The following is a 13,732-nucleotide window of genomic DNA, read 5'->3' as shown; positions in this document are numbered from 1 at the left end:
AGGGAAATGTTAGTGGGTATGGGAAGGAATGAAGATGTAAGTTATTTCTTCATTTTATTTTAAATGATATATTATACTGTATTAATAGTCTTTCTAGTTACATTAAGGCTAACTGTTACATGTATTAAAGCAGAGTGCTCTGGGTGCAAACTGTTTGGAGCAATTTGTTATATTTTTGTAATTTTTGTATATTTGTAATTTTGAAATATAACATTAAAGAGTATATTTGATGGGATGAATTGCTCTGTCATTTATCAGATTTACCAATTGTTATAATTTCAATTTGTGCTGGTTAATTATGAACAATGGGTAAAATTGGGGGGCGGGGCGGGGGCGGGGCTCCATTAGGGCTCCTCCCCTAACTGCATGTGATCTCACTCCAAGCTTTTGATAAAACTTGAGAACCCTGTCTTACATTACTTGCACACTGAAAGGTGCATGGCTTAAAAACTAAATATCAAGTCTATATCAATATCAATATCAATATCTGTTATTACTTTAAATAGAAAGCATAGCCTGAATGATTTTGTGCTTATGATATTTTTAAAGGCTGTAACAACTATTCTGAGAGAACCATATATTTTGCACTTTTACCATAGGCTACACACAAAAAAAATATTTTAGCCTGATCTGTATCAGCCGCCTCGTGGGAACACTGTCTGCGGTTCTGAACCGTCGATTAGCGGACTGATTCGGTACGATGTTGCGCAATGACGTTACAGAAAATATAAAGGATGGAATAGCATGAAATAAAAATATTCACAAAATAAATATTTAGCATTATTGTTCGACTTGACATCGTATCTGTTTTAAATAGCCTGTCTCCCAAAATCCCCATCTCCTCCTGTAGTCTTCTAACCTTATTTAGCTAACATTACTGTTGTAGCCTAAAACCACTTTATTCTAATAACACTTTGCGTAGCCTATGTGAACGAACGTTTACATTGACCAAATTTAGGAATCATGAGGAAATAGGAATGGTGCCCTTGAACCACGCTACTGAGACATTATGAGTTTCCTGTCTGGAGAAACCGAAACCTAACGTGTTTTTTACGGGAAACCAACCGGACATATGTAGGTGGTTCTAGGCAATATCATTGCTGTAGGCTATTCCTCGCGCTTTTTTCTTTAGGCTTTGTCTGTCGGTCTTGACGACACACTCTTGAAGTTGCAAGAAAGCAAGAACTGGCAGAATGGCGTTTTATCAACAACAGCCGTTTTTTAACCCGGTAAGTGACCAGATGTTATAGTTTTGTTATGGAAAATGCATCAAATATGCATTTGTCTCTTTTTAACTTCCTTCTCTTTTTTGAGTTACACTATTTTAATTTACTCTGTGGTTTTGCATGCATGCACAGAAATATTTTGGCTGCTTAAAACTCAGTTTTGCAACAACAGACCGAGGCAAGTTGTCACATAGGCTACGGGTGGGGTTTCTTTCTTCTTTCTTCTGTTCTTTGTTTTCTTTGAAAGTTAATTTGTGTATTGCTGTTTTTAGGGTATGTTTAATCGTGCAGGCTTATATGTGATCAGGAAAGTGTTTTTTACGTGAAAGATGTATTTGATGTGTCAATTTGCTAGTCTTTTGTGAATTGTCTTATTTTGACAGTATATATTATGAATATTAAATATAATCATGAATTCACGGTTGAAATTAGGCCTGAAAAAGACGTATTTTCAACTCACTTTACAACCTCATTTAGACGCGAGTGTGACGTCCTTTTTATATGCGTATGTTCAACGACCTGAAAAAGACGGCTTTTCACCTTTCAACCAAATTTTACGTTTTTAAAGACGTCTGGCAATGTCGTCTTTTCGACGTCTTTTCGACGTCATTTTCACCGTCATTTTCACCGTCATTGTTAAGGACAAAGGTTCAGTTAGACTACTTTACCGTTAAGGTGATGACACACAGGGCAAGTTTTTGAGCAATGTTGCCGAGCGATTGTTGCTTGAGCACTTTCCAATTGAGATTGGGCAACAAATTTCTATCTGGGTAATTTAGTCGTAGGCCCTGTGTCGGTTGCCCGTTGACGGAAACATTACTTCCTCAAAAAGTTCACCAGTGTATCACCTTTACACACGTCACGCATGTTGTTCCAGGGGTCCGTGTACTTTTGCGTCTATAGACTTTCTTTTTCTAAACCAATGAAATAGGAAGATGTGGTTTCTTCTTTATTGATTCTAACACTAATGAATAGAATAAGCAGATACAAACTTCCAAAGATGAAACGTGTTGGACATTATATTGAGTATTAGTTCATCAGGGCATATTCACACAGAGGAGCCAGATACTTACGTGTGGCATTATTATTTACATCGACACAGAGAATCCCATTCAGTGGCCCAATCCAAGGAGGCTTGCAGGACGGGAAGAGTATTATCATAAGTGGACGGGTTTTACCAGGGGCTAACAGGTGAGCAATAATGTTTAATAGTAGCATAGTTTTCAAGGACCCACCGTAAAACATGATATGATCAATAAGTTATGACAACATATGTTTTTACATTTCTTAAACTCATCAAATTAAGTAAAACAATTTAAAACTTTTTACTTTTAAAACTAAGTTACAAGACTCAACAATTTTTTTAAGTCAGTTCAATGTAATTACAGTTTAAATTAATTAAACATTCAAGTTAATTGTAATTAACTGTAATTTAAGGCAGCAACTTTTTTAACAGTGAGATTTATTCCCATGTATCTGCTAAATATTTATTAGATGCAAATGATTACCTGGCTGTAACAATGTTTATTATACATACATAAAACTTTTGTGTCTGCCTTAATTCTTTATTGTTTTGTATAGTGCAGCAGTATATGGTCTTTAGTCATTTAATTAACATTTTTAGAGGCAAACAGACATTTCACAAGATGTGTGTGGAAATGATAAAAAAAAGTGTTATGCAATCACAAAAGAATTTCCCTGAAGAAGGGGTGTCAAATTCAGTTCCTGGAGGGCCATGGTTGTCCTGCAGAGTTTAGATCCAAATCCAACCCTATTAAACTCATCTGGGCCAGCTAATCAAAGTCTTCATGATTAATAGAAACTTCCAGGCATGTGTTTTAGAGCTGGTCGGAGTTACAGGACATTGGCCTCCATGAGCGGAGTTTGACACATGTGTCTTGAAGCCTTGAAGCTATTTTAGAACTGATATGAAGTCTTTGCAAACAATTTATAATCACACTTAACTTGTTACAGCGGTTATCTCCCCAGTTTCTCTCATTCCTCATTTTTGTTCGGTGTCTTGCAGATTTCACGTGAACCTTCAGTGTGGTTCTCATTCTGGGGCTGATGTTGCTCTGCACTTTAACCCACGCTATGAGAGCACTGGGTATGTAGTGAACAACACCTACCAAAACAGGAACTGGGGCTCAGAGGAACGCAAATATGAATCTCCCTTCTCCCAAGGCCAAACGTTCACCCTCCAGATCCTTGTCGCCCAGGACGCATACAAGGTACAAGATCATTCACTCTCAGATTTTCTGTTTCTGAAGCGCTTCTGAATAGCATTAGTCCTCATGTCATCTTTTATTATTATTAATTATTAATTGTTGGAGAGGCATTTCACCTCCTTTCCTTTATGACTTTAATGATGGTTCCCTCTAGATATCTACTAATGGGATATACTTCGTGGACTATAAACACCGCATTCCCTATACTCGGGTGGACACTATCGCAGTGGAGGGAATGGTGGAGCTGAATTCTATTGCATTCCAGAATCCTGCGGTGAGAATAAAATACACATGCTGCCACTGCAGAACTTCCCCTGAACTAACTTCCCTTTTCTGGCCCACTTTTGCAATTACTTTTTGACGACATTGTGATTTGCAATAGAGTGACCACAAGTGTTGGCCATCACAGATGTTATTTATTTTGTAAAGAAATTAGTACTTTTATACAGCAAGGATGCATTAATAATGTTACAAAAGATTATTATATTTCAAATAAATGGTTTCCCCATGCTGCCTTTTATTCACGCTGCTAGGCAGCCTGGACACCATGGACCAGATTTTCCCCTCAAAAAGGCAACCATTCACAGAACGGGGAGGGAGCAGCAAGACGATGACGACGTCTATGCGATACACTGAAGCAGTTTGTTTATATCTATGGATCCAACATGGCAGCAGACGCGAAGTTACCTTTCGATGCGGCCTTAGATAGTGTTCTAAGTAGTTTAGTCGCTGAACGCCATCGTGTACACATAAATCTCTGACCCATCGTCTTCTTCCTCGTCGAATTTCTGTCGCTCTACATACGTCATCTGGTATAATTGAAACGATTGGCTATGAGCTACGTACAGGCGCATTTGATAGACATTCGTAGCGCCCAATAAACGGCTCTGGGCATTCGTAAACCACGCCTTAAATACGAGAAAATGAACATGTGGTTCCCAGACCACGTCTCGGTCTGACGTTAGCCAGGCTAGTTCTTTTGACCTTTGTAATCCAATCAGAATGTATGTAAATGTGTATAATATTTGTATATGTGTATACAAAATAATGGTTTTGTCAGGGGTTGCTTGTATAGTGAAATCCAAAGTTGATGCGTGACGCCGAAGCAGAAAGAATGGTAATAACTTTAATAGACACAATAAAAGGTTTGAATACTTTTTAAGCCCACTGTATATTTAAATGAGGTGTTGGAGAAAAACATGCACGATGAAGGAATGGAAAATCAAGATAATCTTTAAATCATCCAAAATAAACACTCAGGAGATTGCTGTATAACTGGAATAATAACTCAAACGCAACAAATACATCAACAATAATAGACAAGGGAATTAGGGAAACTCAGGGCTTAAATACAAGGAACAAACAAAGGGAACTACATGAACGTAGGTGAACAGAATCTAATAATTAGCCATTAAACAGCAACAAACTAGAGCGTGAATGAGTAACCAGGGTACTGATATGAACGGGCAAATAGAGAGAAAAATAAACTAAAACAGAACATACGTACATGTTACAATAATATGGCAAATCAACTTTTTTTTTGTCTTTGCAGCCCTATTTACCTCCACAACCAGCTTTTCCAGTGAGTATAACCCTGTACCGGTGAGGCAGAGAAGATCATCTCAGCTCAGCTTATTGTCTCCATGTAGATAAAACTGAGATACTGCTCTGTATTCAAGCTAGAATAGCTTTGCATTGACATTTGAATGCACTTTCCATATTATCTTTACAGGGTTATATTCAACCACAGGCGGGATTTCAGGTGGGAGTTCAAAAGTTCAAACAACATCAAAGTTAGTTAAGAAAGATATTTTATAATTTTATTCTCCCTTTTATAAACAACTGTTTGTCCTTTCATTTACAGCCTCAGTTTGCTGTGCCTCCAGGATGTGGGGTGAGTGGTCATGAAATATGTCATGTGACAACTTTATGGTGATCAGTAGAGCTTTTGGGAGTTATATCTGTGTGCATTACTGGATTCTACAACCAATAAAAGACTTACAACAGAAACTAAATGAAAGATGAAAGAAGACTGCTAATGAAAAAACGAATAGAAAGACAATAAACTTGATGAATAAACATGATGGGGTAAATCTGTAAACTATGGCTCCAGAAAGAGATTATATCTCAAAGACTGCTGACAAATGATATTTCACAATTCACATGTTTCCATTAGTTGAACATGTTAGCATTTAAAACATCATTTTCAAGTTTTATTTGGAGTTTGCAGTGCTCTTATTTGTGATTCTGGTAATAATGAATGGAAACAAGTATGCCTTATATATCCGTCCATAATACATTTTAACCTATTTTTATGTTAAAAATAAGTAGAAAGAAAGATTTTGTAAGATTTTAGTCTTTCATTAACAACTATTTGTTCTTGCAGTTCCAGCCTCAGTTTGCTGTGCCTCCAGGATGTGGGGTAAGTGGTCATGAAATATGTCATGTGACAACTTTATGTGAGTTCAAAATGTCTTGCTTCAGGGGGTTATATCTGTGTGTCTTTTATGATTCAAAACCACACAATGCTTTACTGGATTCTACAACTAATAAAAGACCTGCAACAGAATCTAAATGAAAGGTTGAAAGAAAACTGCTAAAGAAAAGAGTATTAGAAAGACAATAAACTAAATCTAAATCTGCCAAATGATAGTTCACATGTTACCATTAGTTGATGTTCGCATTTAAACATCATTTTCAAGTTTTATCTGGAGTTTGCAGTGATTCTGATAATAATGAATATTATTCAATAATTAATAGTTTTTTTTATTTTATATCATTATTTTAAGTCCTTCCTATGTTCCCGTGTTGTTAGTGCTTACTAAGGTGCTGTTATTTTGATCAAGCAGTGAGATATGAGATCACATTGTTTGTCTTGTATAAAGGAAGTGATACTAAAACACTTTTTATCTCCCCAGGTTCCTGCTTACCCATCTGCACCATCTTATGTAAGATCAGCTCATTTGGTTTTCACCTCAAAAATACATGCCATCAGTTTCAGCAATTCTCACATTTCTTTTCTGAATTTCACATCAAAAAGAAAATCTGTTTTCAGTGCGACAGGTAATAAGTTTTGAACCTAAAAAATTTTTTTTTCATAAATAACTTTTAGTTTTTTTGGGGTATCTGCCAAGCTTCTTAAAAAATTTTTTTATTTTTTTATTTTTTGCATGAATACATGTGGTATGACCATTTCTCCTTAAACTCCTTTTGCACTTAACTCTTTCCCCACCATTGACTTTCTGTGTTTTTACTGTACAGTAGGAGGCGCTATTATGTATCTTCTGAAAGAGTAGGCTACTGAATCTCCAGATCAGAAGTTTTTTTTTTTTTAAAGCAGAGGACTTGTTCTTTCTTTTGATATATTGCATGTTCAGGATTCATTTAAAAAAAAAAAATTCTGGGGCCATGACATTTTTGTGCAAATTATTTTTATTTATTTTTAAACACTGGCGGGAAAAGAGTTAATAACGTTTTAATTCATTCATTCATTATTTCATACAGATTCTTTTTCTATACGCTTTTTAAGGTTCGCATTAGTTGTTAATAAAACCAGTGTCATTTTAATGCAACATTTGAATAAGTATTACAGGAATTATACAGTAATTTCAGTTAATGTACTATGCTATTTTACACCCATTTATAGATATCTCTTTATTTTGACCCTCATTTAGACTGTCCCATACAAAACTGTCATCAATGGTGGACTTCAACCTGGAAAAAACATTGTCATCCACGGAGTGATCAACCCTAATGCTAGCAGGTAAGACCTCAGATGACACAGACTTTTATTTTAATTATATTATTATTTTAAGATGATGTTATAAGTCCTCTGTTCTGCTTCAGAATAAATTTTAACCTGTGCTACGGAAGTGGGATCGCATTTCACTACAATCCCCGTTTCAATGAGATGGTGGTTGTGCGCAACACCAAACAGATGGAGAGTTGGGGTTCAGAGGAACGGTCCGGAGGCATGCCGTTTCAAAGAGGACAACCGTTTCAGGTAGCCAAACTTACATCCTTCAATATGTTGTTATATTGTTGCTGTTAGTGTTACAAGCTGTCATTGTGACTTGGAACTCATTTTACTTGTGGGTTTTGTATGTGTGTTGCAGGTCACCATCTCTTGCAATCCCCACCATTACAACGTGTTTGTCAATGGCAAACAAGCACACACTTTCAAACATCGCTACACAAAGCTGAGAGACATCGATATTTTGGAGGTTTGCGGCGATCTGCAGCTGACTTTAGTGCAGGCCTAACAGGGAACTGTGATGTGCCATTTAAGAAAGACAAGAAAAAGCTTTGCTAAATGTTTAAAAGGAACAGGCCTATTGAACTGAAAAAGCCTAAAGAAAAATGTCTGACTGTAACCATGAACAGCACTGTGACGGCTATATTGAATGAATATAAAAATAAATTTTTACTGTGTGGCTTTCTGTTCTATACTTTATGTATTATGTATGCTGCATGTTATGTGTCTATTTAGTAGATGCCTGTTTCTAAACTGTCTTGAAACTCTCATCGCTCTTGCTTCCACTGTAACCCTACAATAATCGCCATCGTCTCTGCCGTGTAAACTGACAATTGATCGGATAATCTCTTCCCAATACTTACATTTAGTGTTGGTATGCATATGCCTAAGCCTACCATTTTATGCTATAAATCATTCGGTTATTAAGTAAAGATCATGTTCCATGAATATATTTTGTAAATTTCCTACAATAAATATATAAAAGATTTCTTTTTGTGAGTAAATGCAGCACAATCGCGAACAGAAATGGACAACTTTAATGGTTTTTTTGCACCCCCAAATTTCAGTTTTTCAAATAGTTGTATGTATCTCTGCCAAATATTGTCATATCCTAACAAACCATACGTCAATGGAAAGTTATTTATTCAGTTTTCAGATGATGTATAAATCTCAATTTGAAAAAATTGTGGTCCAGGGTCACAAATATTTAAAATATTCACCTCTTGTACTGACTTGCCATGTGTCCTTTCTTACACAACCCCCATTCTTTCTTTAATTTCATTATGTTTAAATCTACCTCAGTTTTTGGAAACATCCATATAGGGATAATACTAGGGGTAAGAGTTGTCTGCGTGTCATCACATGTCACGTGTCATCTTAACTGTCATTGTCAGTTCAGGGGCATCAGAGCCCGTCTACGGAGAGCCTGTCCACTCCCTATTAAGCCCTATTGTACCGAATTTTGGTTGTAGTACCACCAGAGTTCCACTGGGGGCGCTCGCCATGAGTGCAAAATGAATGGGAGTCAATGGGGCTAGACGGCTAAATTAGTCTCTTTCACCCGATTGCCGTTGAGAAATCTCAGATGTGATTGTAGATTTTGCAAGTTCAACATTGGTTTTAGGTCGAAAGTTGAATGAATGAGTACTTATGTCGTTTTGATTTCTTACAGGTTGAGTTGTTGTTGCCCATAACACGCTAGCATTCTGCTAATGACGTCAGCATTCTGACGTCATTGACATTTTGAAAGACTTTTTTAAAGCAAATAAGTGACTCTAAAAAATCTAACACCCAGCAATGTGTAATTTCTTTGCATCTCCTTTCGAATACAACATTCAAATTACTAGACAAAAAATTATATCCTGAGAAAAGTGGATTTTGAGGGGTATACCGCCATTGACCTCCATTCATTCTGCACTCGTCCTGTGAGCGCCCTCATATGGAATCAGAGTGGAACTGCAACCAGTTCAGAAGCCGGAAGTGTAGTGAGAGTGAAACTTCTCGCCATATTAGACATTCTCTGGGGGCATGTTCAAGTTCAAAACGGTGCGCAACGTTTTGCTACGGTTTCCGGGTTGAACGTCGTGTTTCCTGGAAACGGCGTGCACCGGTGTGCAACGGGGTTTGAGATACGTTTTCTCTTGTTTGGTGGGTGTGTCAGAACTGCAGTCCAATCAGCAGCAACATGTATATAAAGCACGCAGTATTAAAGTGAACTCGCACAATGGGTTTGATGCAGCTCGGTATACGCAAAAACTGAGGATATTAGAAGACATGTTTGTCGAAAGTTTTATTGTAAAAAATATAGGATATCAACATAATGATGTAGCCTAGTTGTTTATATTTTTAGCTTCATTGCAAGTGTATTGGTATAGAAATAAACAGTGGTAATTAAGTGTTTTTCCTAAAAATGAGAAAGAAAATACAGGGTATTAAAACAGTATGACCTACAAATAAAGTCAGTATGTGAGGCTAAATAGATGTGTTTTAGTCTGAATTAGGTAAGATGTGTGCTTCCATTTCAGTTTCCACAAATCCCTTCACTCGATTGGGATGGTCTCTTTTGTTCTGGGCGGCAAGTGCAGTAACTGTAACATCGGGCATATTTTGTAGTATTAAACACATATTTATACCGACTTCATCAGGCTCAGAAAATTCTTCACAAAGAACACAAAGAATGGCCTTCTCAGCTGCCATAGTTGCAACTCTTGCGTCATCAGAACAGTGTGTTCAACGCATCACCGTTTCTGTTTAAAAAACGTTGTGCAACGTTTCGTCGGGGCTGAACGCACGCAGCCCAGCTGTTCCGTCTCAGTCAGTCTTTGTCCGATGTCCGTTTTATTTAGTGTGTGTTGGTGCCTTTTCTGCTGTCTTGTATTTTATATCATCATTAAACCTTCGTGTTGAAAAGATAGGCTATACCGTCAACTTGTCCTGTCTTCCTGCAACCGTGACACTTAGGCTATTTTCTTTTTCTTAGCTAATTTGCTTATTGTGATATCTTAATGATTATGAGGAATCGACTATATGAAATAATACGAAATAATAAATAATAGTCAAGTTCTGTTTTGTGATTCAATCAAAAGGTTTGCAATCGGGTCTCTGAAAATAGCCTATTCTGAGGTAGTTTTTCAATGGGTTGTTCAAATACAGAATAGGCAATTAACTTTACGAAAAAGAAGTTTATTCACGAGTGCTATTATACTTCTTTCAAACTAAAAATAAGAAATATCTTTTCAATCTAATTTTTATGTACTTCTCAAAAATATTAATAGGTGCTACTTTATGTAGCCTACTTTTCAGAAATATATTTAAAATTGTAGGCTACTTAGGCAAAGTGTTTTACGACGCATAACACCTTTACCTTATTTTGTTATTTTTTTATTCTCAGCTAGGTAAGTAGGCCTAGGCCTAAGTCGAATCTGATCTAAATTATAAGCACTTTAAAATACTTTAATGTCTGATAGAATTGTTCTCCGCAGTCTGTTCTGGCTCAACATCATAAATCAATGCCCCAGGAGGCAGTTTATTTATTAGGCTACAATTAATATTTCTAGCAGCACAAGTACAAATAGGCTATAGCCTACTCTAAGTAATTTAAAATATCCGTATGCTAATAGAGTTAGGCTACTCTATATAGCCTAAGTAGGCTATTAGCCTACGGGTATTTTAAACTGAGAGTTACTCTATATAAGTAGGCTATTAGCCTACGGATATTTAAAATTACTGACCTCTCCAGAATGTAGTCATCCAGACTCTGAACGCCCTCTGCTTAGCCTAACTAACACACGTCTCTTCGTTCTTCTGCTCAGGACTCTTCTTCTCAGCCTTCTGCGCCTCGTCTTGCAACAAATCATCTCGTATCTAATGGTAACGCATTCTCTTTTTATTTCTCCTTCTATTATTTGCGCTCTTTCTAATAGCCTACATGTTTTTTTCTTTGTTGCCTACTCTATTTTTAGTAAACATTCTTAATAAAAAGGACTGATACAACGAAGTGTGTTTTTTTCTTTCTCTTAATAAACATTGTTAATAAAATGTCCTTATAAGACAAAGTGTTTCTCTTTCTCTCTCTCTTTATCTTTGATCTCGAATTCAACTGTTGCCTACAACCTCTTCTGCAGACGTGTATAACTTTACAACGCTCTCCAGTCTAACACTCACAGCACTACTGACTGAGTGAATGCAAAGACATCATATGAATGTTATATTAATTGTATTATAAATACAATACCTGTATAACAGTTGTATAATTGCCCTTTGAGGCTTTTCCAAGAAATAAACGTTACGGTGTTTCACATCTTCTGAAATAGCACAGAATCTCCGGAATCAAAACCTAATAATGACACAGGTGAAGAAGCAATGATAGAAGACTTCTTTTCTTCTTTTTATTATGCTTGTAGAAGATAACTAGTGATAGAAGACTGCTATACGCAAATGTACAACAACGCGATCATCAAACATTAAACAGCAGTTCAAAACTACCTAATATTACAGAATCAAATGTCGACCTATTATAATGACTGTGAAGCTTTGGGGGTGTTGATGGACTCGATCTACTTGATCATCGTTGATCATCGTAGCTAGAACAAAAACAAATTAAATGTAAAGAGTTAAAATAGGCTATACAGTTTTTTCAAGTATAAAAAAAATATTCCTAAATAGGAACATACAGTGCTATGCATAAGTTTAGACACCCATACTAAAGTTGACTAAAAAGAGGAATAAAAAATCATCTTTTGGAAACTGAACTTAATGCCTTAATTTAAAAAAATAGGAAAAATCCAACCTTTAAGGACACCAATTTTCTTTGTGAATGAATAATGTATCGTAAATAAATAAATGTTCTTCCTTAAAATACAGGGTGCATAAGTTTGGACACCCCTATGTTAAATTCCCATAGAGGCAGGCAGATTTTTATTTTTTATTTTTTTTTTATTTTATTTTTTTAGGATACTATGCATCCTGATAAAGTTCCCTTGGCCTTTGGAATTAAAATAGCCCCACATCATCACATAGCCTTCACCATACCTAGAGATTGGCATGGTTTATTTCAGTTAGCCTAAAAGCTAGTTTGATTTGCATTGAGAGATGATCTTATGGAAAGTACCCCATGCCAATCTCTAGGTATGGTGAAAATTGGTGTCCTTAAAGGTTGGATATTTCCTAATTTTTTAAATTAAGGCATTAAGTTCAATTTCCAAAAGATGATTTTTTATTCCTCTTTTTAGTCAACTTTAGCATGGGTGTCTAAACTTATGCATAGCACTGTAGTAGTATAGCCTACTTAAAGTGCAAAAATAATATATAACTAGTAAACTGTAAGTAGATGTTATGTTTACTTAATGAAAAGTAGCTTATCGTGCAGTATAAAACTAAACTAGTAGTTAACTGAGAGTATACTTTCATAAAAAAAAAAAAGTGCTAAGTATTTTGACTAGTAATCAGTATACCTTTAGGCTAAGTTTACTTGTTGTACAGTTGCAGTACAAAATACACTTAAAGTATATACTTAAATATACTTTTATACACAAAAAAGTGGGCCAATGGCCATGTGGGCAAGTACGCTTACAAGTAGGCCTATACTTCTATACATTGATAATATATGCTTACTACATAAGTATAATTAAACATATACTTGAACTTTACTTAAGTATACTTAATAAAATTGACTTGAAGTATAATTATTTTTTTGTTAGGGTATGCAAAGCAGCAGCAAAAGGGAATTTTTTTTTTTTATTATTATTATTTATACTCAGATAGCATACCCGGGCCTCATCTGGGCCAACTATGTTTGGGGAACCGCAGGGGCACCAAAGAGTCTTAATCCGCCACTGTATGGGCCAGAAGAATGTGGGAGATGTGGGCCACAACTGGGTCAGATGTCATTTGCTATCTGTGTAATTTTTTAACAAACTATCACAAAACCAGCCAACACCACAACACCAGATCCCATCACTCTGCCCACATGATCTCAATCACCGGAATTCTATAATCACACACACCTGCAAGCACTTATCCTATGATAAAATGCAGCCACCCGACTTCTCACCTTCTTAGACTGTGTTTATTTCTTCATCTTCTTCTTGCTCAACCAGCAAAACACCTGCACAAGAATTCCATTCAAGCTAAGTGTCTTACCTGTTGCTGATTCTGAATTCCCGGCAATAAAACCTTTTGAACTGTATTCTCTGAGTCTCCTCTTTTGTGGTGTGACACAAACATTCCCAGAATGTTAGGAAGGTTTTTATGTGACAACCTTAATGATACATTTTCTAATGGTTCTATTCTGGTTCGCCTATATTAGTTTTATTTTTCATAACAGTGTTTGCAGAATGTTAAAGAGAAGTTTTGGTTAGACAATAATGACTGAAATCAGTTAAACACTGCAGAAAGAAGATCTCAATGTATCGAGTTTGCTGCCAGAAAGAATGGTAAGATAATGGAAAAATAGTGGAGAAACAGAGCTTTTCTGTTTGTGGTACAGAGATAGATGAATGTTCCAGAAAATTAACACGTTAATG

General features: G+C 36.1%; 1 protein-coding gene across 1 annotated transcript; it reads left to right on the top strand.

Moving 5' to 3' along the window:
- Positions 1 to 1,011: 1,011 nt before the first annotated feature.
- Positions 1,012 to 7,889, top strand: LOC311297203 (galectin-9-like). The gene is made up of 12 exons (XM_084419401.1): positions 1,012 to 1,229; positions 2,329 to 2,417; positions 3,253 to 3,457; positions 3,609 to 3,728; positions 5,007 to 5,036; positions 5,187 to 5,216; positions 5,319 to 5,348; positions 5,841 to 5,876; positions 6,373 to 6,402; positions 7,129 to 7,217; positions 7,301 to 7,457; positions 7,570 to 7,889. The coding sequence occupies exons 1-12, from the start codon at positions 1,194 to 1,196 to the stop codon at positions 7,714 to 7,716; spliced, it is 999 nt and encodes a 332-aa protein (XP_084275527.1). The 5' UTR covers positions 1,012 to 1,193; the 3' UTR covers positions 7,717 to 7,889.
- Positions 7,890 to 13,732: the final 5,843 nt, after the last annotated feature.

Source organism: Rutilus rutilus (assembly GCF_951802725.1).
Source record: "Rutilus rutilus genome assembly, chromosome: 9".
Taxonomy (NCBI): Eukaryota; Metazoa; Chordata; class Actinopteri; order Cypriniformes; family Leuciscidae; genus Rutilus; species Rutilus rutilus.
The sequence above is the reverse complement of the archived record's forward strand: the minus strand, read 5'-3'. Positions and strand labels throughout refer to the sequence as shown.

What these genes read in the sequence shown, in the direction of transcription:
- LOC311297203 (XM_084419401.1), top strand. Translation starts at nt 1,194, where the DNA reads ATGGCGTTTTATCAACAACAGCCGTTTTTTAACCCG. An exon ending in CTGTGCCTCCAGGATGTGGG is followed by an intron (nt 5,349 to 5,840) that starts GTGAGTGGTCAT and finishes TTGTTCTTGCAG; the next exon opens with TTCCAGCCTCAGTTTGCTGT. An exon ending in ACCCATCTGCACCATCTTAT is followed by an intron (nt 6,403 to 7,128) that starts GTAAGATCAGCT and finishes ACCCTCATTTAG; the next exon opens with ACTGTCCCATACAAAACTGT.